We start from the raw sequence: 22,415 nt of genomic DNA on the forward strand, positions 1-22,415 counted from the left end.
CCTGTAGTTCACAGTACATACGGGCAGCGCATGGGACTGAACACTTTCAGCACAGGTTTGTGTTCTCGTATATTTGGGGACTTGGAGATTAATCTTAATTTTAAATAATTAAAGATGCTACCTTGGGCTGATGTTCCGAGTCGAAAGCTTCTGCCGTAACTGAACGGCTTTGCTGTACGAGCCGCAACTGTCTGTCCTTTCCCGTGTGTTTCTCTTTAAGGCAGCTTTCATTTTCGCAGGGGAAGGCTCCGGGAAACTTCAGCTCCAAACCCACGCTCCGACTGTCCGCCCGCTCCCCGTCCGTGCACACTGCCAGCCGCAGCGGGGGCCGGGGCAGGACTCCCGGGGTCCTGCCGCCTCCCCGGGGCCGGGGCCGGGGCTGGGGCCGGGCTCCGGAGCGGCTGCCCCGGGCCCCCGCCTCCCCGCCGCCGCTGCGGGCCGGGCCCGCGGGGCAATGGATGAGCGGCTGCTGCGCGCCCTGGGGGGGCTCAGCCTGCAGCCCCCGCGGGGCCGCTTCGCCGGGCGGCTGGTGCTGCTGCGGGGGCTGCCGGGCGCCGGGAAGAGCACCCTGGCCAGGTAAGGCAGCGGCTCCGCAGCCCTTTGCCTTTCGTGGCGACGGCGGGTCTCTCCCGCTGTGGCTCCGGCCGCTCCCCGCTGCCGTGGCTCGGCTGCCCCGGCAGCCCCGGCCCGCAGCCGGGAGCGGGAGCGGGGCCCAGCCGGGGCGGTGCCGGGGTGAAGGCGGCGGTGCCTGAGGGAGCCCGCGGCCCGCCTGGCTCCCGCTGCGAACCGCTGGAGAAGGGCTGGGGCGCCGGTTGGAAGCTGGGCTTCTGGCTCGGGAGGGCAGCGGGAGCCTCGCAGGAACCCTGAGTAAGCACAGGCGTTTGGAAACCTCCTCTTGTCTTCAGAAACGGCTCAAAGCTTTATTGCTCCAGCTGCCTGTCACTGCTTTAAAGATATACTGCCTGTAGCACTGTGTGTTGTTCTGAGTGAGCAGTACCAAAAGGGATGCTGCTAGTAAGATGGACTAATCACCCAAGCCAAGGTAGTTCTTTTTTCTTCTCTAAAAAATGCCAGACTGGTGCTTTGTGTGTGTGTGTGTGTGTGTGTGTGTGGTTAATCACAAACACAGCAAAGCACTTCCTCTCTCTGACTGTGAAAATTGACAACAACTCTGACTTCTGTTTTCATGACGTCCTGCACTCCTGGTCAGAGCCATAGTCGTGTATAAAATGGGCAGAGGAGACCAGGCCACTCTTCGACAGCTCCTAGACTGGTTAAAAAATGAAACTTTAAAAAAAAAAAAAAAAAAAAAGAAACTTGTCACTTCAAGAAAGACATCAAGGTGCTGGAGCGAGTTCAGAGGAGGGCAGCAAAGCTGGTGAAGGGTCTGGAGGGTATGTCCTATGAGGAGCAGCTGAGGGAACTGGGATTGTTTAGCCTGGAGAAAAGGAGGCTCAGAGGTGACTTTATTGCTGTCTACAACTACCTGAAAGGTTGTAGCGGGGTGGGGGTCAGCCTCTTCTCCCAAGCAACTAGCAACAGGACTAGAGGACATAGCCTCAAGCTGTGCCAGGGGAGGTTCATGTTAGACATTAGGACAAATTTCTTCACAGAAAGGGTTATTAGGCATTGGAATGGGCTACCCAGGGAGGTGGTGGAGTCACCATCCCTGGAGGTGTTTAAGAAAAGACTGGATGTGGCACTTAGTGCCGTGGTCTAGTTGACACAGTGGTGTTAGGTCAAAGGTTGGACTCGGTGATCCCAGAGGTCTCTTCCAACCTAGCTGATTCTGTAAAAATAGGTGGGAAAACCCAGAGGGGAGTGCTGGGAGGTGGCACCACAGTCGGCATGACACAGCGTAGCCATAGTCTGGAGTCACAAAATCTCACGGCCTGGTATCTCACAGCTCCTGGTGCCACCTGCTCTCCATCAAAAGAGGAACATTCGCTGGCTTCTTCCTCTGCTCGGGTGAGGAACCCGTGCTGGGATCATAGGCTGCCACAGGAAGAGCTCTGCTGTGGAAGGTGTCAGCGTGAAGCTGGGTTAATCTGCAGTTTCCTCACTTCAGTACAGTCCTTCCTGTCACATTGGGCTTCTGCAAGAGCAAGTTCTTTCATGAACAGCCAGATGCTGTGTTTTACTGACACACAAAATACATGTGTCTCCCTAAAGAGGTCATGTAAGTGCAGGCACCTTCCCCTTCAGAAGGGTTTGAGTCTTCTCACAGTACAAGAACTTAATGATTTGAGGCCATATTCTCAGCCAGTGCAAATAAATGACTCACCTATTTTTTTTTAGGTCAAAACACAAGATTAATTATTAATGACAGATTTACAAAAAACAGTTGTAAGTATTGTTTTAGTCCCCTGTGACATGAATGTTGGAGGAACTCATTCTGGGTTTAGCCCCTGTTAATTGTATCATTGCATTTGGCCGTTCAGCAGTACACAGATCAGAGGGCAGCTGTAAAAATGGCATTTAGTACCTCTCCATTAACTCTGCCCAGATTATGAAAGGACTGTGCCAAGAAAATTCTAAGATTTGCTGTTTTCATGTTGGAGCTGTTGAATGCAATGTGCTAAGTAGATCTATGTTTGCAGAAAATTACTGCAGCAAAGCTCAGTGCAAGATTCTGCTGGAGGAGGAAAGTAATATTCATTTGCAAAATCCTTGGTAAGCTCATTTTACCCATTCAAATCTATTCTTTCAGACTTTATTTACTCACACTATCACAGCCAAATACTTGAAAGCACCAAGATGAACATGCACAGGTGGTCTGCCCAAAGTCAGAGAGGAGAAGGACCTTCAGCTGTCCCATCCTCACTGTCTCTTCTGGGTTCATCTTGGTTGGTGGTGGCAGGGCGGGTTTTGGTCAGGTCTGCTATGCCATCTCCCAGTCAGCAGTTACTATGCTGCCATCTTTTTGCCTCCAAATTTTGCTTACTTAGGTGAGGTTTTTGCCCATTATTTTCATTTTCCCATTCTGGGTGTCTTGACAGCTGCAGCCTCTCCCTGTGTTGGAATATGTGTACAGGCTGGTGTGACCCTCTCACCGTCCTCCTGCTCTCAGAGCCACGAGTTTTCCAGCGGCAAGTCATCCGTGCTGGGCCTTAGCAGAGTGCTGGCCTTTGGGGGGTGTAAACAGCACTTTTCCTGGTTTTATTGCTGTTAACAATGTTCTACGTTGTCAGTGTATGCCATTATTTTAGCCTTTGCTCTCTTGTTTCTTCTGGTGCTTTCACACGCACCTCCATTCTTTCAGTCTTTGTATCAGCCAGTATTTCTGTTACAACTTGTACATCTTTACAGTGCTCAGAAGTGTCACAAACCTTGAATGTTATCACTGGTGACATGGCAACTTGCTGATAACTCCAACAGAAAGGCCCCTTTTCAGTTCATCACACAATACTAGGAACAACCTCAGATCCATGACTTGTTTCCCTGACCTTTCAGTGTCAGCCGGAACAGTTTGGACACAGCTTTGTAAGATTTAGTTATGACATCTTTGTTAAAATGATTTCCCCATCCTGGTTGCTCCCTGAGCTCTGAGCAGCACGACGTTGGTATTTGGTTTCTGGTAAAGACAAGTGAAGGATCTACCTGTGAAATATTGAATAGTCAAGGCAGAATGAGGAGTTGTTCTGCTCACCACCAAGCTCCAAACCTTTCCACTTCCTTCACTGATGAGCATATATATATTCTTATGCTTGCCTGAACCACATATTTTAGATGACCCTAACCATCTCCCTCTAACTGTTCACCGTACGTTACCACCAGCAGAAGCGCGTAGGAGGAGAGGGTTAGCTGGGAGTTGCACCTCCAATAGCCTCCATCAGGTGTGTGTAACACTCTCCTGAATGCATTCACCCCCAGCTTCACAGTACAGATTTCATGATCAGACCTGGGCAACTGCTAAGAAAACAGTTATCTGAGGTGCAGTAGCAGGTATAGCTTTCAAAATGTCTCAAAAAAATCAAGTGAGCCACATGCAAGCTCATACCTGCTTCCCCAACAGACTCTTTATTGCACAGTAATTGTATTTCCAGCTCTTCTACCAATATATTGCAATGACGCACAACTCATGTAACACGTAACCCTTTACACAGCAGTTTTGCTCAAGTGTGAGGCTGGGCATGATCAAACGTGTAACTTTTCAGCCACTGCTGTTGATTTATCACTTGAAATGAGGTTGTTATGGTACGCCCTTATGAAGCACAAAGGGAGCGACCTTCCAGAACAGAAGGGAAAAAATGCACTGGCACTGAGGCATCAATGCTTGGTGTAAGCTGTACCTTCTCCAATTCTCTTTGCTGCTTTTTCCCAGTTCCTCCCAGCCCTGCCAGCCCCAGGCTAGCCCTGGCACTGTTATCAGCACCCTGACCCTGCTGCAGACTTGCAGCTTGGACAGGGTTCATGGACTTTGCTGCTTAGCTCTGTAGCTCCTGCTTCCAGGCGGCAACACGTTGTAAACATTTACCTTTGTATAAAACCGCTTCAGGTGATTCTCCTGAAAATGTTTATTGAATATGACATGACGCCTGTTGCTTTACAAAAATACAGCCACTGCTCTCACTCCCACAGGTGCGACACAAAGGCACGTAGGGCTTTGCCAAGAGCACAGCGATCGGCTGGCAGGCTCCCACTGGGGCAAAGTCCTCAGGGCACTAGAAGTTGTTAAAACAGAGCAGACAGGTAATAGTGCTGGGCATGAGCTTCAGCTCTCATAGTTCTGATTTTCTGCTGAAACTAAAGGCTTTTAAATGCCATGGGAGCGCTTTGTGTTAGGAAGAGAGCAAGTGGTTGTACATGGTGTCAGGACATACATGTTCTGACACTTCATTGCACTGGAAGTAGCTTGAGAATTTACCATCTTCAAGATCTGCCTGATGTACCCTTCTGTTAGCTTCTGAGCGCTGAAAATGTTCCTTCCAATCTGTTTACTGGGATCAATATCAGAAATTCATTTATTTTCAAATTCTCTGATGGAAAAACATGACAGCCTCTGAAATACAGTTATAGATTTTTTTTATCTCCAATGATATTTACTAGTGATCACGGAGACTTCTCCCAAGTACTCTAACGCATCCAGCAAGTTGAAATACTGAATATATTATTTTGTTGTCTATATATGCAGTTAAAATCTGAAATGATTGTTTGAAAGCACTGAAGATGCTCTTTAGAAAAAAAAGGGGACTTTAAAAACCTCTATAAATCATGGGAACAGATCTTCAGATGAATAACATAGAAGACTCTCAAACCACCTGTCTCTTCACTGAGGGAGTTGTTACAACGCTGCTGTGGTTAAACGGAAACACAGCTGTATTTTCAACAGAAAGATTCTCTTTTATAAATCATCACAGCCACTGTAAACCTGACCAGGTGAGACAGAAGGTGAGTGTGCACCAACACTAGCCAAGACACCATGTCATTCAGAAGCGTCCTTGCTACCTGGACTGCCGGTGGGGTTGGTGTGGGCAGACAGTGACGCTTGTCCTCTGCCTAGCCTGATGTTTCTGGGGGCTTTGTCAGTTCCCAGGCCCTGCCAGTGGACACATGAAGCTTGCTGCTGTTGTAGCAGAAAAAGAGAGAAGCATCTGAAAGCTTTTGTTTACCAACTGTATCAGCCAGTCTAATGAGCTATGGTATCTAGGGTGGAAATCTGCTTCGCCGTGGGGAAGTGGGGGGTGAAAAAAGGGTTGAGGAGATTTTTTTTGCAAGCGGAGGAAACATCCCCCTTTCTCTTCTTATATTCTTACCCTTCCTATTTTCTGAAACAGCAGCAAACTTTTCTTTAGCAAGATACAAGCATACCGTATTTTGTATCTACTGCAGGATAGAGAGCTGCAGCACCGTGCAATTAAATGTCCCAAGTAGGCAAACGGATACGGACCTTTGACGGATACTGCTTATCACAATGCAGCGCTTCAAGTGCAGTGGCTTTTTTAAAAAATGCAAACGTAGCTCATATGTACCCTTTGATCTTGCAAAGAGATTTCTTTTTTCTTTTCCTCCTTAGTATGCTTTACCCTTACTGATCTAACGGCAATAGGTAATTTTTTTTTCACAGTGGTGCTCAAAATTAATAAATTACTAACACAGGTCACAAGTCCCCCCATTTTGCATAGATGGTGTATATTTTGCTAGAACAGAGGCATTTTTATTGCGTACAGTGAGTAGGAGCCTGATGTGATTATGTAAAACCTTTCTTCTAAACCAACTTGTGGTCCTGTGTAGATCGTAGGCGGCTTATTTCTCAAGGAACATATTGAAGAGGTTTGGGTGCCCTTTGAAATTATAAGGGACAGAAGAAATGGGGTTTTTGTCAGCTTCGTGGGCAATAGGGGTGTACAGAAAATGCTTGTAAACTTTAGGGGCAGCTTGGTTGTTTTAGAATGCTAAAAGTTAAAAACAGCAAAATAAGCAGAATTTAAAACATCATCTTTCTCTCACTTAAGGTTTTCTTATGTTGCTGTTAGTAGGAGTTTGTTTGGTATAAATATAGGAAATGTGACAGTATTTCTTAGTTCTTAGCACATTTTGTGCCATATTTTTCCTCCTTTGAAGCACAAGTTTTATCTACTTTAATTACTAGTGATATGCAGATAGTAGACAATCACACACTATACACAGTAGATAATCACATACTATTTAGATTGCTTAAAGGGTTAATATCAAAGCTCTCATGCAAGTCTGCACATATGTGATAAAAATTTAGTAAGGTATGTGCTAAGAAAATAATTTAAAAAATTTGCACTGATTGAGAACATTTTTAAAGGAAACACTGAGCAAGAAAAAATAATCCTGAGGTCTTTTATTATTATGTACAATTTTATGTGCATATTAGTAGTTAAAGGGATGATATGTTTTAGCAGAGTCAGTTTTTTAGGTAAGAGATTGCGATGCAGATGGGTAAAGCAGTGGGAAAGGTGAGGTGCTGAATTATAGTGAGAGCTGAACGTATCAGTTTCTCAGCACAAGAGTAACCAGATAAGCACGAGGTGCTCCCATGCTTTTCATGATAAGAATTTTTTGCCTAAAATTAAAGCAAAAATAATTTGAATGTTTGCAATGTGACTTTTGTTTGATCTGTTTGCCCAGCAGTAATTATGTGAATAAAACATCTCTTTCGAGCTAGAAGATAATGACATGATACGTAGTTTATTGGCCACAGCCCAGCACTGTGAAGATAGCCCCGGCCAGCCCGTCAGCAGTCTGTACTTTCTGGGGCAGTTGGTGCCACAAAATAATACTAATTAATCAGCAGATGACAGAAGTTACAGTGGAGGCAGAACAAAGTCGGAGGCTGACCTTTATTCAGCTAAATGCAATGTGCAATCCTAGTGAAGAATTGCTGCTGGCAGGCAGACGAGGATAAAATTGGTAAGTAAATAGCGCAGAGTGAGAGAGGACAGAATTAAGCCTTTTCTGTTTGTGTGTCTGGGTTTTTTGCTGATAACCTAGAGGCACCTTTTTCCTTGCTGTTGCGCAATTAGATAAGACATTGAGAAATAGTTATTTTGCAGCTTATGGGGATGGAGAGGAGCATTTTATCAGGGAAGCTGAAATGAGTCCCAGGGACTGGAGACCATGCGTGGTGTGAGATAGCAGGGCAGCAGCATCATGTCTGAGAGCCACGAGGTTTCTGGATTTGCTTTACTTCCTTTTCCAGTGACATTTTGGGTCCTGGGGAGACAGAAAACAGTGAGACGATGCCGTGGGCTCTCCCTGACTTCTTGCAGAGACTCCCTCTCCACCCCCAAACACTCCCTTGATGGAAAAAAATAGACAATTCTGTCAATGGACACAAAGAAATCTGGATTATACACAAATGGAAACACAATTTTACATTAAGTTTGGGGTTTTTTTATGCTCTCTGAGGACTGGCTTCATATTTTATCCACCACATAAGCCAGCACTTCCACCTCCTAGAGCCAGTCACTACCTGCGAGGCAGCTGGTCAGCTTGCAGCAGGACACGTGTCCAGCCTCCGTGGGCATCCCGGGTGGGAATGAGCAGCGCTGTGGGACATACATCAGTGTGAAGAGAAGGGGGGATTAGCAGGTTTGGATTTGGGTTTTTTTTTTTTTTTGTATTTGCTATCATACCTTCTCGGATAACTCAGAAAGAACACTGAGTATATTAATATGATTAAAGGCTCATATGGTCGTAGTCCAGTGTAGATTGCTGAATTAAAGAAATCAAGGCCATGCATTTAAGCTCCATTCTTTTCCTCCTGTGTCCATCTACTGATTACATTACTTTCAGATCCTTTAAGCTGGGACTTTTCAAAATGAAGCACTGTGCGTATTTGCAGAGCATTCACCTGGCTCTTGATTTAATGTTCTCTATTAAAGGCATGCGTTAGCATATACTAATCCTTCTTTCATTTTTTTTTTTCCCAGACAACTGAAACGTGACTATCCCAGTGCTGTAGTTCTTAGTACTGATGACTTCTTTATTGAAAATGGTGTGTACATGTTTGAGCCTGACTTCCTAGAGGATGCACACAAATGGAACCAAAAGAGAGGTGACTGAACTCAATCCAGGGGTTTTGCAGAATCGTTCTGCTTTTCAGTCTGTCTTTTAAACTTAGCCCCCAAAATAAAGCATCTCAAAGTGGTGTCATACACTGAAGTTCATGGAGTAATGGTTAAAAAAAAATACATTTACCACTTCTGATTTTATTTCTTCTGACTTATAAGAGAGAAATTTATAAATGAAAAAACGTTGGTGATTGATAGATGTTATTTTAGAAAGTAAAACAGTGCCTATTGGTAGCACTGCTGAAGCTTGATAACAGCAGCTGGCATGCAGATGGCAGCCCAGCAGCTGCTCACTACAGCTCTGTGTGCTGCATCCTTCAGACTGTAACTTCTTAGATGTCTGTCCTGACTTGGAAGGGGGTGTTAGAGGGGCGAGCTAGTGACAGCCAGGAGGAAAACTTGCAAACCTAATTATAAGTAAGTTTGAGAATGAAACAACCCAGGTTTCTATTTAGAGAGAAAAACCTAACATGCTTTTGTGGCTGTGCTCTGAACTCATTTATAGCAGTGGAAAACACTTTGAGATCATAACAGACATCTTTTGCAAATAACAGTAATTTTTAGCTGTTTTAAATACCTAGTGCTGTGATACCGCTAAGTATGTTTTATGAGAGGTTCAGCTCTTACTACTGAGCACGGCCAGCAGCTGCATCACCTCCTCCAGGAGAGCACCTGCTGGGCACTGACCTCTGCTCACGTTTGGGTGGAAGCTACAAACCCAAGTCCGGTGGGAAACCAAGTGTGCTAGCAGTGAGCAAAGAAAGGATGCTTTGGGGCTAGTGAGACTTGGCTTGGTCTGTTATTTAGTACGTTAGCTTTACTTAATGTGTTACATTACAGCACGCAAGGCAATGAAGAATGGGAAAAGCCCGGTTATTATTGACAATACCAACATCCATGCTTGGGAAATGAAGCCGTATGTGATGATGGTAGGGAAAGCTCTGCTTTATTGCTTTTATATGCTCAGCTGTGACATTTAAGAGGTGAGCTGACTGAAACAGTTCTTAATATGGCTAAAAAGAATTACTTCCATTTTCCTGTAGTTCTCTAATTATAGTTAAGGATCGACAGTGTGACGAAGTAGGGGAAGAGGTGCCAGTGTAGCTGTTGTATCTAGTCAGCTATATACCTCAGTGAAGACAGAATTACTTGAAAAGCTTAAGTGTCTTTGAACTTGCCTTGTAACTTCTTGATGATCAGGATGTCATCCCCTTCCTCAGTAATGACATGAATTGAACAGTTCCCAAACTATTATTTGTTGACAAATATATCAAGATATGACTTACAATTTTAGCTTATGACTTGTGAAAAATACACCTTAAAGAGTCTTCGAAGATGCATTGGTATCTCTGGTCAGGAGTTCTGGCAGAGATGGCAGTATTTTTAGTGCAGTTTCATAATGTGGCCTGTCCACTAACATTATGCTTCTGTTCTTGGGTTGTCTTGTCAGTTAAGAAATTTGGGTTTAAGCATTGCTTATATGGGAGTACAAACACGGCAGGAATTAATAGTGGTGCTGGAAAGCCTGGACATGTCACCACAGCAGCAGCTGTGAGTACTTGTGGGTGCCTAGGAAGCAAGTGAGAGAGAGCACAGCCAGAGGTGGACAAGATGTAAAAAAGGTCAACAGATTTCCCTGCCTTCTTCCCCCAGATCAAACCACAATCAATAATTGTATTAAATATATATAAATATGCATGTATATTTATATATATAAAAAATATACATGTATATTTGCATGTGTATATACATATACACACATGTGCATATAAATATATATATATATAAAGCGCACAAATATGTTGCTTTACCTTGAAAAAAATTGAGGCTTGTAGACTCAGTGGCTGGAAGTAGCATGACTGTTAGATGTTGACCTCACACTCCCGAAAGCTCCAGACTGATATGGCCAACTTGTGGCTCTTGAACCATCTGTAACTTCCAGAGAGTTCAAGTGCCAGGATGCCAGTGCTGTGGGGGACGAGCACTGGGGACAATGCTGAGGCAAGTTTTGCTGGGAGACCCGAATTCTTTGATGTAGAAGGAAATGAACTAGCTGGAACTCTGACCAGCGCCTTGATGGGAGTCATGGTTATCTTCCTCTTTCTGGCTCCTGGTACATATGATACATCTCTCGGTCAGACAAAAATCTCGGGGGTTCTGAAAGATTGGCTACTCCGGAGCTCGGCAGCCATACAGCTAAAACTTCTGTGTACTTCTTCAGGCACGTGAAAACAGATACGAAGTTATATTCCAAGAACCAGATACACCCTGGAAGTTCAATGTTCAGGAACTGACGAGGTACATCTTTTTCTCTTTGATAGATCAGACAGCTGCTCATTTTATTGATGTGCTCTACGAAAGGTCAGCACTCTTTATATACTGTAAAAAGTAACCTAGTAAATGACACCAGAAGGATTGTTGTGGAAAATTTCTATTACTCCGTACCTGGTCTGCAGTGAATTCAGCCCTGAAAGAGCCTGACTGTGCTGAATTGAGTAAGGCAGTAGGGAAAGCAACCCCCCTGAAGTGTGTATTTATACTGCAAGCTTCTTGTAGCAGGAACCTTGATTTTCATTCTGTATTTTGAGCAGCACTCTCTCTGAGCACAAAACATGTTTAAGCACTACAGAAAATAGCCAGACATCTGTTCTTAAAAAATCTAACCGTAACAAATACTGTCTTGCAATGGTTGGATGCTACAATAAGTGTGGTGAAGAAATGGAGTTTGACAGGATCTTTCTGAAGCTCTTAATGCACCCATACAGACGGGAGACAATGAACGATTTATCAAGTCTGCATAGTGTGGTAGGATATAGAGGCAGCCAAAGTGTGCTTCTAGAACACAAGTTTTATGCGGAGCGGCTGACAGAGCTGGGGTTGTTTAGCCTGGAGAAAAGGAGACTGAGGGGCGACCTTATCACTGTCTACAACTACCTGAAAGGAGGTTGTAGCGAGGTGGGTGTCAGTCTCTTCTCCCAAGTAACAAGGGATGGGATGAGAGGAAACGGCCTCAAGTTGTGCCAGGGGAGGTTTAGATTGGATATCAGGAAAAAATTCTTCACCGAAAGGGTTATCAAGCAGTGGAACAGGCTGCCTGGGGAAGTGGTGGAGTCACCATCCCTGGAGATATTTAAAAGACGAGTAGATGTGGTGCTTAGGGACATGGTTTAGTGGTGGACTTGGCAGTGCTAGGTTAATGGTTGGACTCGATGATCTTACAGGTCCTTTCCAACCAAAACAATTCCATGATTCTATGAAATATGGCTCTAAGTTTGTTAGTTTGGCAAGTGGCTGCAAGGTTAGTGGTTATAGCACTAAAAAAAAAAAATCACGCAGGGTCATGTTCTAGCCTTTAACCACCTGATGTAAAGTACATTACAATGAATAGTGCACTCCCCTCTACTAGATCCAGAAGCTAACACGTGCTAATTTATTTGTTATTGCAAGAAAACAGGGCATGGGTACTTCCTTCTGATCGATTTATTTGTTTTCTACCAGCTAGGAACTCTAGTCAAAAATCAGCACTCCTCTTTTTTGTGTGTGACAGAGACAAATGGCAGAGGGCCGCGGCCCAGAGTGCTTGTGGCTCCAGGGTGAGGTAGGACATGGCAGATGGCAGCCGGTGGCTCGGGGCTGCAAGCAGGCGAGGACACCGACAGCCTTAGCAGTCAACTGCAAGTGTCAGCTCTTGCTTCACCAGCACCAGCTGGGAGCTGTTTGTAGGGCACCCCTGCAGAGGCAGGTTTTATTAGCAACCATTCATTATAGGCCGAGCTACTCAGTAACTTGTATTTTGTTTTATTAATGATTTGAAACAAGTCAGCTTTTTACAGTAGCACTGCAAAGCTAATTCAAATACACTCGGTTTGGAGCAGCTCTTTGGCAAATGATTCAGGGACAGCTGAAGGTTGTGGTTCCACGTTGTGTCTTTACCGGCAATATGGTTCATGCCAGTTGCTGGTCCCAGGCACAGGCTGCACACGTGTGTAGGGCACTGGCTGCTGGAGGACCTCGTGCCCGCTTCACAAGTGGGATGCTGCAGCTGGCAGCCTGCTGCATTACTGTCACCTTAATTCCACCAGAGAAAAAAAACATGTTGAGCAATGCAGGATTTGCACACCACAAGGCTTTGAAAATATGGATGCAGGACAAACTTAGACTCTAGATGATGAATTGTGCCTAACAGAGCTCCATGGCAAACCCAAAGATATTCAGAGTTCGCAAAAGAAATCCCTGGTGGTGTTTGGAAAAAAACCTCTCACTAATGTGTCAAGAGACTGCAGCCGTTTCTATCCAGAAAGCCCTGCATGTTTGAGCATCCTATTCCTGTCCCTCTCAGACTCATCATCATCTACAAATCAGCCCTGGAGCCTGAGCCACATCAGGTATGATTTTTCCCCACTTGCGCTCAGACAAAGCAACAGCAGGTTTTGACCTCTGTACTTGACTAATGAGTCAGTGTCTGGGCTATCTACAGCCCTTGTCTGCATTTCTCCAGATTTAGAATCATAGAATGGTTTTGGTTGGAAGGGACCTTAAAGATCATCATTTGTAGAAGCTCACCCTGAGGCTAACAAGCCGTTAGCACTAAAACCTGTATAAAATAATACACAGGTCTTCTACATAGCTCTTTCTTACCTGGCTTACATTTCAAAGCATTTGTCTAACTTCTTATGTCCTGGCTGCCCCCAAAAATAGTTGCATTACATTTTTCAGCAGTCACAAAAATATTTTTAAGAAGTAGGTAGAAGAGAAGAACAATTTGGCAAAAAAGGGCTAGAAATAGATCAGCAGGGACATGAACCGTTATCCTGAACATATCAGGAACCTTAGTGGGCTTAAGATAACCTTTCATACATTGGCAGCTAAATACTTGTATTCTCTGTTCATGTCTACTCTGCAGAAGAAATACTCATCATGTCCCTCGACAAACGATACAACGGATGAAAGAACAATATGAGCACAATGTTACCTTCCACAGTGTTCTTCAGTCTGAAAAACCAAGCAGAGATGAGAGCAGCTCCAGTGGACCAAATGCAGCTTACAGCGTGGGTGCCCATTCCACGCCCCCTCCAGCCTTTGCAAACAGAAGACCTCACATGGCACGTACAAACCACTTGCCATTTCACTGAAGAGGTGGATTCCTCAGTGTATTTTAATTATCAGGGTATAAGAGTCTCTAGTTTTAAATTTTTTTTCTAAACTTTTTTAATGTTGTATTTTTCTACTACATTTCTAAATTACTTTTCTTACAAGTCTTGAAATGTCACTGGATTATGATCTCATGGCTCTACGTGACTGATCCAAGAGCACTGTCCTCAGTACAGACTGTACTCCCTCTCATCCCTCTTCCTCCACAAAAATCCATTCAAGCTTACAGTGAAATTTACTGGCAGTGCCACACGCCTTTTTGTTTTTTCTTCTGCATCGCACTCTGCCACTAATAGATAAGAAATATTCCTAAATTCTGCCTTTCTTACAGGTCATGTGGCCCATTCCTTCTCCACGCAGTTGTCATTTCTTGCCATTTTAGTACTTTATATCTGGCTATATAATCTTTTGTATCTTCCCACTCCATCTTGCCTAGAGCCTTCCTGCAACTTTAAGAGAGGTGAAGTGAATGGTGCAAATGGCAGCTCTAACAAATTGTAGCCAGATTTGCTGCTGTTCCCTATCTACACTTCTGCTCTCTGGATTCCTGCTGGTCTTGCCTCAGCTCTGTCACAGCCAAACAGCTTCTCGAGCCTGGAGGTGAAACACTTTAACACACCAAACCAAGCCCTTTATCTTGCCAAGACATAGGAATTCAACTGATCCTGAGACCAGTCCATATAGGAGGCTCCTAGAAGGAAACATTAGTGTTAGGCTAGTGCTTGTTAACTTCTAAATAGGAACAGGGCTACAGGAAGGAGAACAGTAGGAACAGGAGCAGCTCTGAATAACTGAAGCACAAGGCCACCAAATACCCAGACTAACTCAAGAGTACAAAATAATAATTTAAGAAAGGAGAAAAAAAAAAAGTTCTTGTAAGGGGAGAAATCAACTCCATCCACCACTAAGTGCTGAGAAGCCACTGACTGATGGACAAGTGAAAAAAGAAGCTACCCTGCAGTAGTTTTACCTGTAGTTAAATTCTGATTGTGTCCTTATCAAAAAGCCGCATTGAACATTTTTAAAACTCAGCATTTGTGATGGCAATTTTTTTTAAGTACGTGTGGATTATTAGACAGTGCTTACAGAACAGGGCAGTAGCAAGTTATTTTGCAGGAGGAAATGAAAACAGCTCACATTGGACATTAAGAAGTATGGGTACAGCTGCTATTCATCTAGCAATTTAGCAGACAGAGAAGTACGAGAGGTATAAAGAAATATGCTGTTTCTGTGCAAAAGCCAAGCTGTTTTGAGGACACAGTAGATCAGTAGATGTATGAAATGAATTGCATTTTCTGCTCAAGCTGCATTTAAAAAAGCAGCAGCATCATCGTAAATAACTGTGAACTAGGGGGCCTAGGGAACCTGGCTCTGCAGTATTATGCAAGGGTTTACAGAACTATCCGCAAGTTTGTGTGAGCCCAGTACATTCTCCAGTCCTGCTACAATGTCCAGCTTGGAGACAGGAGCCACCCCCAGTTCAGCATTTAAGCCAAGCATTTAAGCACAGGACCCCTGAAAGGTTGAGTGGGAGCTGGTGGCCTCAGTTCTGAAACACCCTCCCCTCCTTTGGCCTATGCCTGGTGGGAAGCAGCAAGGTAAGGGGCAGCCTGACAACAAACCAACCAAAATGTGGCGTTGGCAGCTGGTCTAGCAGGACTGTTTTCCTCTCCAGTGGAGTAACTCCAATTCTGAGCAGCTTCACCTGTTAATTAATGAGAACAAAGTAATGAATTCAAGTACTAACTCCCAGCAGAAAGATCTCATGATGAAATCAAAGAAAGATCTGATTATCTTTCATGATGCTGTGGCCTCAAGTGCTTCTTTAAGGAGTAGCTCTGAAACTGACCAAGGATCTATCGTTAATACCTTTGTATGGCATTTTGCTCTGAATCAAGTAATCATAGCTGTTCTCTAATACTCTTTTAGCACTATATGGAAAATTTGAGGGGAAAAGTACAAGAACTATGGCAGAATTATAGAGCAATATTTCAAATTAAAGTGTTATGTTTGGTAACAATAGACTTAGAGAATTTTTATTTTGCCCTGTGCTACTTCTGACAGCCAAACACCGGTTCTGATACTACAGAGAGTAACAAAACTGATCGCTTCAGACTGAAACAGAGATCCTGCTGTAATTTAAGAATACGTCAGAATCAAAGCAGAATCGGCTGAGGGAGCTGGGTCTCTTTAGCTTGGAGAAGAGGAGACTGAGGGGTGACCTCATTAATGTTTATAAATATGTAAAGGGCAAGTGTCAAGAGGATGGAGCCAGGCTCTTCTCAGTGACATCCCTTGACAGGACAAGGGGCAATGGGTGCAAGCTGGAACACAGGAGGTTCCACTTAAATATGAGGAAAAACTTCTTTACGGTGAGGGTGACCGAACACTGGAACAGGCTGCCCAGAGAGGTTGTGGAGTCTCCTTCTCTGGAGACATTCAAAACCCGCCTGGACGCGTTCCTGTGTGATATGGTCTAGGTAATCCTGCTCCGGCAGGGGGATTGGACTAGATGATCTTTCGAGGTCCCTTCCAATCCCTAACATTCTGTGATTCTGTGATTCTGTGAAAGCAATGGCTTATAAAATGTCATCAAACCTTCAGCCACACTGATGCTACTATATGATACATGTTTGTGTGAGAAATGTATAATTACTCAATTCCAAATTATTTTGCAGATGAAATGTCATTTCATGAGTCTTTGTTTTTGTAATACAGCTTTATTAAATACAATCAGGATTTAACGTACAAAGTGTAAAAATAATTTGAATTTGAAATATATACAGTACTGTACATGTGCATTTAGTGGTATTTTCGGGGTTTTAGTCTTTGTAGCATTCTGCGGGCTGGTAACAAGTCCTCAGGTTCCTTTGTGTCTTTCTGAAGAGCCTCAGCTACTTCCGAACTGCTTTTTGATGAGTTATTTGCTTCCTCAGTAGACTATTTCTGGGTGAAATATCATCAGATAAATTAGTAGCTGTTGTACAGCTGTTCTCAGTCACATAATCAATCTTCTTTTCTTCTGGTAAATTATTCATGAGTGCTTGTGTATTAATCATTGCAAGTTCTTCATCAGCAACCAGGTCATTCTCAGGAAGATGGACAGTTTCTCTCAATTTTCTACAGGGGGTGACATGACCAATATTCTGATTTGTTTCTTTTGTTGACTTGCTACGCTGTAAACCCAAACTTCGTGGAGGCTGAAAGGCTTTTTTTAAAGATGGAGAAATGATTGTACAGATTGGTGTCAGTGGTGGAGGGGCAGGTATGCTACTGAAGAAGTCCATCGCTTTTCTCTTTTTGCTGTTTTTGGGATGGTCTTCACTAATTGCAGCAGATGAAGGCGTTTTTGCTGATGCTTCTGTGACAAGTTTCATATTCGGTGTGCTAGTTGACAAAGGACTTGGATGCTTTATTTCAATTTTAGAAGAAGAGATCTAGTTAAAAAGAGATAAGTTTTATGTTTAATAGAATGACCTATTCCATTAGCTTCCTCAATTACAGGAAAAAAAACACCCAAAAAACTGAGAAAAACAAGCTGTGTCATAATTCTTGTCCAATTTTACTTCAGTTTGATATCTTCTGATGGTGACTAATGTTATTCTTTCAAGTATTGATGCTTGATAAATCACTGTTTACAGGTACATTAAAACAGCACATTTACATTCTGTTTCTGAGATCTAAGCTAAACATACGGGAATTTTTCTGTGCCACATGGTAAGAAATCAAAGCACTCATAAAAAGGAGTTAAGTCTTCTACTGCACTGGATATATCCTCAACAGGTTGTTAAATAGGAAAAAATGAAGAAAAAAAATTTGAACAAAAAAGGGATAGAATATATGAAAATAATACACACAAGATAGATGCTGCACAGCAAATCATTCAAACAGATGCTTAACTTGAGAATACCTTTAATGTCTCATTTGTTTTAACTTTGTTAATATACTTAATAAACTGATATAAACTAAACCTTCAGAATTAAATATTAGCACTCTCTCTGGAACGGAAAGGATGCCTTATAAGGCATATTATAAGGCACATTTAGTCCTCGGGAACTGATCTTATATGAGGGTGTTTCCACCTCCCTCGCAACTAGTGGCAGGAAAAATTTTTGTTGTGACTGCGCCCAGTACTCCACATCAGGAACAACTTGCCACCAGCAACCTTCATGGGAAACTTCAGTACTATTTAACTCAATTTTTGTCAAGACTACTATAAAATGTAAACATTTACTAGGCGATACCTCTTCCTTTTTAAATCCTGGAAACAGTGAACAATATGTAGGAAAAAAAAGACCATGAGGTAAATTCTCTAAACAAGTGTAGGAACTGCAGAATGCTGTGAAAGAAAAATTTACAGATCAAGATTCTTCCTTCCAGTGATGTCCATGTCAGGTAATCTTCACAATGGGACCAAGGAAGCAATAAATCATCTATGAGGAAAGGATGATTCATTTTACTCATATAAAATTCAGAGTATTTAAAGTATGCTGTGAAAACACAGGCCACAAGGGGAGGTTTTCATGTACTGCTTGGACGAAGAACAGTCTCACAGTTCCTCCTGGGGAATAATCCTAAACCCGTACACAGAGAAAGCTTCTCATCAGCTTGCATTGCCCTGAAGAGAATGTATGAAGTGGACTGTGCAGTGAGACCATTCACCACAGCTATCAGCATGAAACTTGCTTATATCCTTACTGTATGTACTGTCAGTGTAAACACAATATTAATTACCAGAAGCTTACCAAACTTTTATCCTCTGCATAAAGGCCTGAGTTGCAGGGAGGAGAGAGGCATTCCAAGCGATATCTTTTAGGTAAACTGGGTGTAAGCGAGCGATTTCTTTGTAGCAAATTCATCAATTTGCTTTCTGCATCAGAACAAAAGGACTCCACATTCTATAAAGGAGAACAGATTACAATGCAGAGTAGTTGTTTTCAAACTGTGTATGTACTATATGCTCACAAAGTATTTACGACTTTGTTTTCTCATCATAATCCCACTAGAAGTTTATTTTATATTAAACAAACAACTTAGAAGACTGCTGCACGTTCCATGGAGGGAAATATCATACCTTCCTTGTATTGTTAACAAGAAAAAAATCCTCTTGTATTTAAACTTATTTTTCAGTAAGAAGTGAGAATGCATGACCAAGACATGCTATTTAACACAGCTAGAAAATTGAAATAATAAATAAAGAAATGAAATCAACAATCTGATACTGAATATGTTCAGCTAGGCAAGACAGTTAATTTTAACTTTTAAAAGGCTAGAGCCAAACTGTCCAAGACAGATTCCCTACTGACAGGTACAATACTTTTGCTAGCCAGAGAAGATCCTGTGGCACATCTTGAAGACAGTGTTGGTTGAGCTGAATTTAAAAAAAAAAAAAAAAAAATCAAACGACATGAAATAGGTGATATGTGGAGTCCTCCAGGAAAAGTACATTAACACCTTACTCTATCTCGCAGAAGATCCCCTCAAATTCAACATTATGTGCACTGCTTGTTTTAAAGATTCATTAGTAATAATGGACTTTTTGGTGAAGAATGTAACACAGCAGTAACTAAAATTAATCATTAAACTAAAAATCTACAGATTTACCTGTATCGTACTTCTCAGTTCATTAACCTTCTCTTGAAGATAGCTTTCCTTTGGACTAGCTGAGAATACAGAAAGATCTCCAGCCAACAGCATAGGAATTTCTGATCTGAATTCAGATTGCCACTGAAGGTTGCTTGCAGAAATGAACGAACAGCGGACAACTATATCTTCAATAGCAAAGCGTCTGAGATCTGTCCAGATCTTTACTGCCACCAAATTATAGCTTTCATCAGATAAGTACACCATAGTAGTGAAACCTAAAAGCAAGACAAAAAAGTCTGAATTAAACCTTAAACCTTTACGTAAAGGTTGATTACTGCAATCTGTATCTATAAAAGTCACACACATCTTGAAAGAGAATTGATAAATGTAACACGGCAGCCTATGTGCATGGTAACAGATGTTTGATCCTTCATTCATATTCTACACTATCTCCCTACTGATTACAGAAAATATGTCATAGTCTGTGTTCCAGTACTTAAAAAACAATACGCCTCTGGTGCTTTTCCTTTTTATTCAGAAGATTATCCACCTGTCCCTGCCCATGAGCTCCAGTGCCTGGGTTCTACTCATTCCATGACACTGGACACAAAAGAGGGAGCTCACGTACATGCACAATGCTACTTGTGCAGATGCTGAACACAGATGTGAGAACTTACCTCCACCGTTTATGGAAAAAACTAAAGAAAACCTTCTCTTGAGCTTAGATCCTCCCTTACTAAATTCTTCCTGAACTAATAAGTGAAGACAGTTTGTCTTTAGGAAAACAGAACTATCTGCCAGCATATCACGGTGATGGGCTATATTAGCAGGCTTTCACAGGCCTGAGATGCAGGTACAACAGCAAGATCATTTGACTTTTGAAATAAAAAAAAAATAGTGCTTACTCAGTGGGAGGACATGAATGTGGTCTACAACATACCTGTTCTGCTAACAGAAACTACAACTCCAACTAAATCAACTTCAGCACATGGTGGCTGAAAAGAAGGATCCAATAAACTGGTAAATTTTAGAGCCTTTCTTGGAAAGAAAATCTGTACCAGCATCTCCTGTGATACCTGAAGAAACACAAAATTTTTAAGTGTTTACTTACATAGACTGTGATACATTTTAATGATACATCTTTATGCAGTTAAAGCACTTACTGATAGTTGCAGATACTGAGTTTTCTTTGTTGCCGTTAATTGTATGTTAGTTGAGTCTGATCTTCCTTTGGACTGTGATGTTGACAGCTGGTAGATTCTGTACCGACTGCCCTCCTTTAACAGCGAACAAACATCTTGCAGTGGACGCCAGATACTCAGTATCACTCCTAACAATACCAGATTAAGATATATTAGCTGCGCAGTACTAAGTTGAAGGCTTTTAAACAAAATAAATCCACAACACTCCCTCCCACACAAAAGCCCTAAACCAAAAACCAAATAAAACCAGAAATATTAACATGCAAGCTAGAATACTGTTGGGAAACTCTTCAAATCTACCTGCTATGTTGGCCAGTTACCATGTTTAGATAAAAGTTATTTATAATTTTCCAAGTACTAACCTTTTTGTTTTTCTTGCTTTCTGTAGTCTACCACACATAATCTCCATACAGTAGACACATCTCTTTTGGAACAACTGTTTTCTTCCTGTTCTGCTGACTCTAAAGCCTTCTTGAATTCTTCTTGAATTTGAGTTTGCTTTTTATCATTCATCAACTGCCTGTGAGCATTCAAAGCTTTTAATTGGTCTTCACTGAGATATCCCTGCAACCAAGAGAATGTATTCAGTAGCTTTTTCCATTAATTAAAAAAAAATCCTGTCAAGATTTTTAGATAGCCTCTTCCTTAAGTGTTCCTCTGTTACAAGCAATTTAATGTTCAAGTGATATACTACGAGGACTTGAAATGAGGTATGTCAACAGAAAGGGAGTCACCAGTCTTGACTGGTACTCAGCTGGTGCTCCGTTGTCTAAGTATTACATTACACACTGTTCTTATGTGATAATTAGTGAGAAGCCTGCTTAAGAATGCATAACTAAGGTGAATATTTAATGTAACAGGCATGCTTACGTGTTTCATAAGAAAGAAGAAATATTAGGAAAAAATTCTGTAAGAAGAAGAGTTGCACCCCTCAGCAGGCTGCTGTCTCTGAGCTGACACAGCAACTTACACTAAAATGTGCCAGGAGTGTTACCTTTTTAACCAAGCCTTCAAAATCCAGATGCCTTTGCATTTAGCACCACAGATATACATAACATTTTATCAAATAAAGTCACAGATCATGTGGCTGTATGACAGTCAAGGACCCTGACTTGCAAAAGGCAAGGCATGCATTTAATTTTTAACAACTGGCAGGGACTAATCACTTGCATCTTTATTAATAAAGGCATAAACACTTAAAAATTGTCATTGAACTGGAACAGGGAGTGAAGAGAGCAACTGCAATATAATCGAACACTTCAGTGAACAGCATTCAAGAATAAGTGTGTGAAACTCAAGACTTACAAGATGCATTTAGTTTTAATATATGCAAGACAAAACAAAGTAATAAAATTACAAGTAATATGAACTTTTAATTGTGCTATATCCTGGATTTTTATATCAAGAGAAAATAACTTATTCTGTTCTGCAATCCAAGATATTATTCATCTATTTTAACAAGCCTTCATGAAAATATTTTCAAAATTTTTAATCTTAATTTACTTAGCAATAAGCACGCTATAGAAAATCTCAAAAGGTGGCAAAAATAAATAGTAATTTAAGAGTTTATTTTAGCAGGAAGTAGTAAATTGTAAATTATTACACAAGCATTTCAAAAGTAGCCCAGTAGGATTTACAATTACCTCCATATAGCCAGGATCAGATGCATTCTGAATTGCTTCATAAAGTTCCGCACCATCTTGCAAATTATGGATTTGCTGTCTTGTGATTATGTGTGATCTTGGTGTTCTTCTGCTAGTTCTCTCTGGTAAAAAAAAAAGCCATTGTGTTAAGTACATCAATACACTTTAAAAGTGAAGGAAAAAATAATTATGTAAGAAGCATGGTAGTACTTAGGCCTTGCCAGAATAAAAACACAAACCACTTCTGTATAGGAACTGATATATGCGTGTATATAAATAAGGAAAATACA

At 42.0% G+C, this 22,415-nt stretch overlaps 2 protein-coding genes across 2 annotated transcripts in view; one reads left to right on the forward strand and one right to left on the reverse strand.

The window, feature by feature from the left end:
* Nucleotides 1–454: 454 nt before the first annotated feature.
* Nucleotides 455–17,577, forward strand: N4BP2L1 (NEDD4 binding protein 2 like 1). Its single transcript, XM_068424969.1, has 5 exons — nt 455–576; nt 8,403–8,527; nt 9,384–9,472; nt 10,765–10,841; nt 13,447–17,577. The coding sequence occupies exons 1-5, from the start codon at nt 455–457 to the stop codon at nt 13,673–13,675; spliced, it is 642 nt and encodes a 213-aa protein (XP_068281070.1). The 3' UTR covers nt 13,676–17,577.
* BRCA2 (BRCA2 DNA repair associated) overlaps nt 16,435–22,415 on the reverse strand; it is a 42,543-nt gene continuing 36,562 nt past the window's right edge. Inside the window, 8 exon segments of the mRNA XM_068424967.1 lie at nt 16,435–16,636; nt 16,639–17,131; nt 18,440–18,592; nt 19,299–19,555; nt 20,221–20,356; nt 20,444–20,610; nt 20,845–21,046; nt 22,126–22,247. Coding sequence (XP_068281068.1) covers nt 16,497–16,636; nt 16,639–17,131; nt 18,440–18,592; nt 19,299–19,555; nt 20,221–20,356; nt 20,444–20,610; nt 20,845–21,046; nt 22,126–22,247 — 1,670 coding nt within the window. The 3' untranslated portion in view covers nt 16,435–16,496.

This window comes from Nyctibius grandis, chromosome 2, assembly GCF_013368605.1.
Source record: "Nyctibius grandis isolate bNycGra1 chromosome 2, bNycGra1.pri, whole genome shotgun sequence".
Lineage (NCBI taxonomy): Eukaryota > Metazoa > Chordata > Aves > Nyctibiiformes > Nyctibiidae > Nyctibius > Nyctibius grandis.

Coding starts and splice junctions, on each gene's coding strand:
- N4BP2L1 (XM_068424969.1), top strand. CDS start 455: ATGGATGAGCGGCTGCTGCGCGCCCTGGGGGGGCTCAGCCTGCAGCCC. Junction 577..8,402: donor GGGAAGAGCACCCTGGCCAG/GTAAGGCAGCGG, acceptor TTTTTTTCCCAG/ACAACTGAAACGTGACTATC. Junction 10,842..13,446: donor AATGTTCAGGAACTGACGAG/GTACATCTTTTT, acceptor TCTACTCTGCAG/AAGAAATACTCATCATGTCC.